Genomic DNA, 1816 nt, shown 5'->3' on the forward strand with positions numbered 1-1816 from the left:
TCAGTGGTTATTAGGCAGGATGGGCAGGATTGGTATCCCTAGACTTTTTTTGACAGAAGCTGGGAATGGGCAACTCTCTCCTTTTCCAGTTTCCTTTTTTCTAATTTTTATTTATTTTGTGATTGGGTGTTCACATCACATGATACCGGAAGGGGATAAGATGACACAGATAGGGCCAATTATCTTTATAAGCACGCCTGGTGGAAATTCTGGCTTGACTGAAAATAACCAATAGCTAATAAAGCACGAGAGTGCACACAAACGCACATACAAAACTATTTCTGCCCAAGATTCAAGGGTGTTTGGATACAGATTTCTAGACCAGTGCATTTCTAAGGGAAATGTAAAAAATAACATAAACACATGGAGGATTTATTTATTACATTTTTTTTTCTAGTGGCACAGGACAGTGTTTGATGATAAATAGATAGATAGATAGATAGATTAGATTAAATGTTGAACAATAAATCCTTCCAATATACCAAGGGATTATTTAGCTCAATGTTCATAGAAAAGGTTCATTTCAAAACCATTATGCAGCCTATGGTTCTTCTCAAAGCTTCTTTAACATCTTTGTTCCTTAGGCTGTAGATGAAGGGATTTAACATGGGGATGACTAGGGTGTAAAATACAGACACCACTTTACCCTGATCTGGGGAGGATAATGAATTGGGCTGGGCATACATGAAGGAAACAGTCCCGTATAATAAACTCACAACCACTATGTGGGAGGTGCAGGTGGAGAAGGTCTTGTGCCTGCCCGTGGCACAGCGAGTCTGGAGGACAGCAGAGATGATATAGACATAAGAGACAAGAATGATCAGGGCAGTGCTCATTATGATGAGACCACATAAAGGAAACAGCACCATTTGATTGATGTATGTGTCGGTGCATGAGAGGGTTAGCAGGGCTGGAACATCACAGAAGAAGTGATTGATCTCATTAAAGCCGCAGAAGCGCAGAGTAAAGGTGAAGCTGGTTTGCACCATGGCGTTCACGCTGCCACAGAGATAGGACCCCACCACCAGCTGAATGCAGACGGGCTTAGACATGGCGATGGGATACAGGAGCGGGTTGCATATGGCAGTGTATCGATCATATGCCATGGCCGACAGAATGAATGCCTCAGTAGTGGCAAAAAGAGAGAAGAAGAATAATTGGGTGGCACATCCCCTGTAGGAAATGGATTTGGCATCTGTTAGGAAGCTCGCCATGGCTCTGGGGGCAATGACAGAGGAGGAGCAGAGGTCTAAGAGTGACAGGTTCATGAGGAGGAAGTACATGGGGGTGTGAAGGCGAGAGTCGTCTGTAATGATGAGGACCAGGATGGTGTTCCCTAGCACAGTTATTGTGTAAATCACCAGGAACATCATAAAAGGGACCACCTGGAGCCCTGGACCTCTTCCAAACCCCAGCAGGATAAATTCTGTCACTTCAGTGTGGTTCACATCTCTCCCTGGCTCCGCCGCTGACATTTCCTTTGGAAAAGTGATGAGATAATAGATTAAAGAGGAACTGAAGGTGCTAGATAGATTGTAGCAGGCTAGAGGTGTCTTTCGGTTCATTCTCATTGAAGTCCAGCACAAGACTCCCATTGGTTTTATTAACAGTGGGCAGAAACTTTGGAAAGCTAGTTAAATGTATACGGAAAGAATCTTGAGACATGCTGACCTTTTTGCAGTAAAGTACAAATGTATTACATTTCCCATGTAATAATGATTTGTGAGAGTGGACTTAGATAGTGCAAAATTATGATAATCTTGTAACCCACATGGATACCCTGTCTCATTGAAACCCATGATACTCCGTATGAGTG

At 43.0% G+C, this 1816-nt stretch overlaps 1 protein-coding gene across 1 annotated transcript; it reads right to left on the minus strand.

Moving 5' to 3' along the window:
• Nucleotides 1–518: 518 nt before the first annotated feature.
• LOC115643535 (olfactory receptor 1019-like) lies at nt 519–1565 on the minus strand. Its single transcript, XM_030547568.1, has one exon. It carries the CDS (start codon nt 1563–1565, stop codon nt 519–521), a length of 1047 nt encoding a protein of 348 aa, XP_030403428.1.
• Nucleotides 1566–1816: the final 251 nt, after the last annotated feature.

The sequence above is a fragment of the Gopherus evgoodei genome, unplaced genomic scaffold, assembly GCF_007399415.2.
Source record: "Gopherus evgoodei ecotype Sinaloan lineage unplaced genomic scaffold, rGopEvg1_v1.p scaffold_62_arrow_ctg1, whole genome shotgun sequence".
NCBI classification, from domain to species: Eukaryota; Metazoa; Chordata; order Testudines; family Testudinidae; genus Gopherus; species Gopherus evgoodei.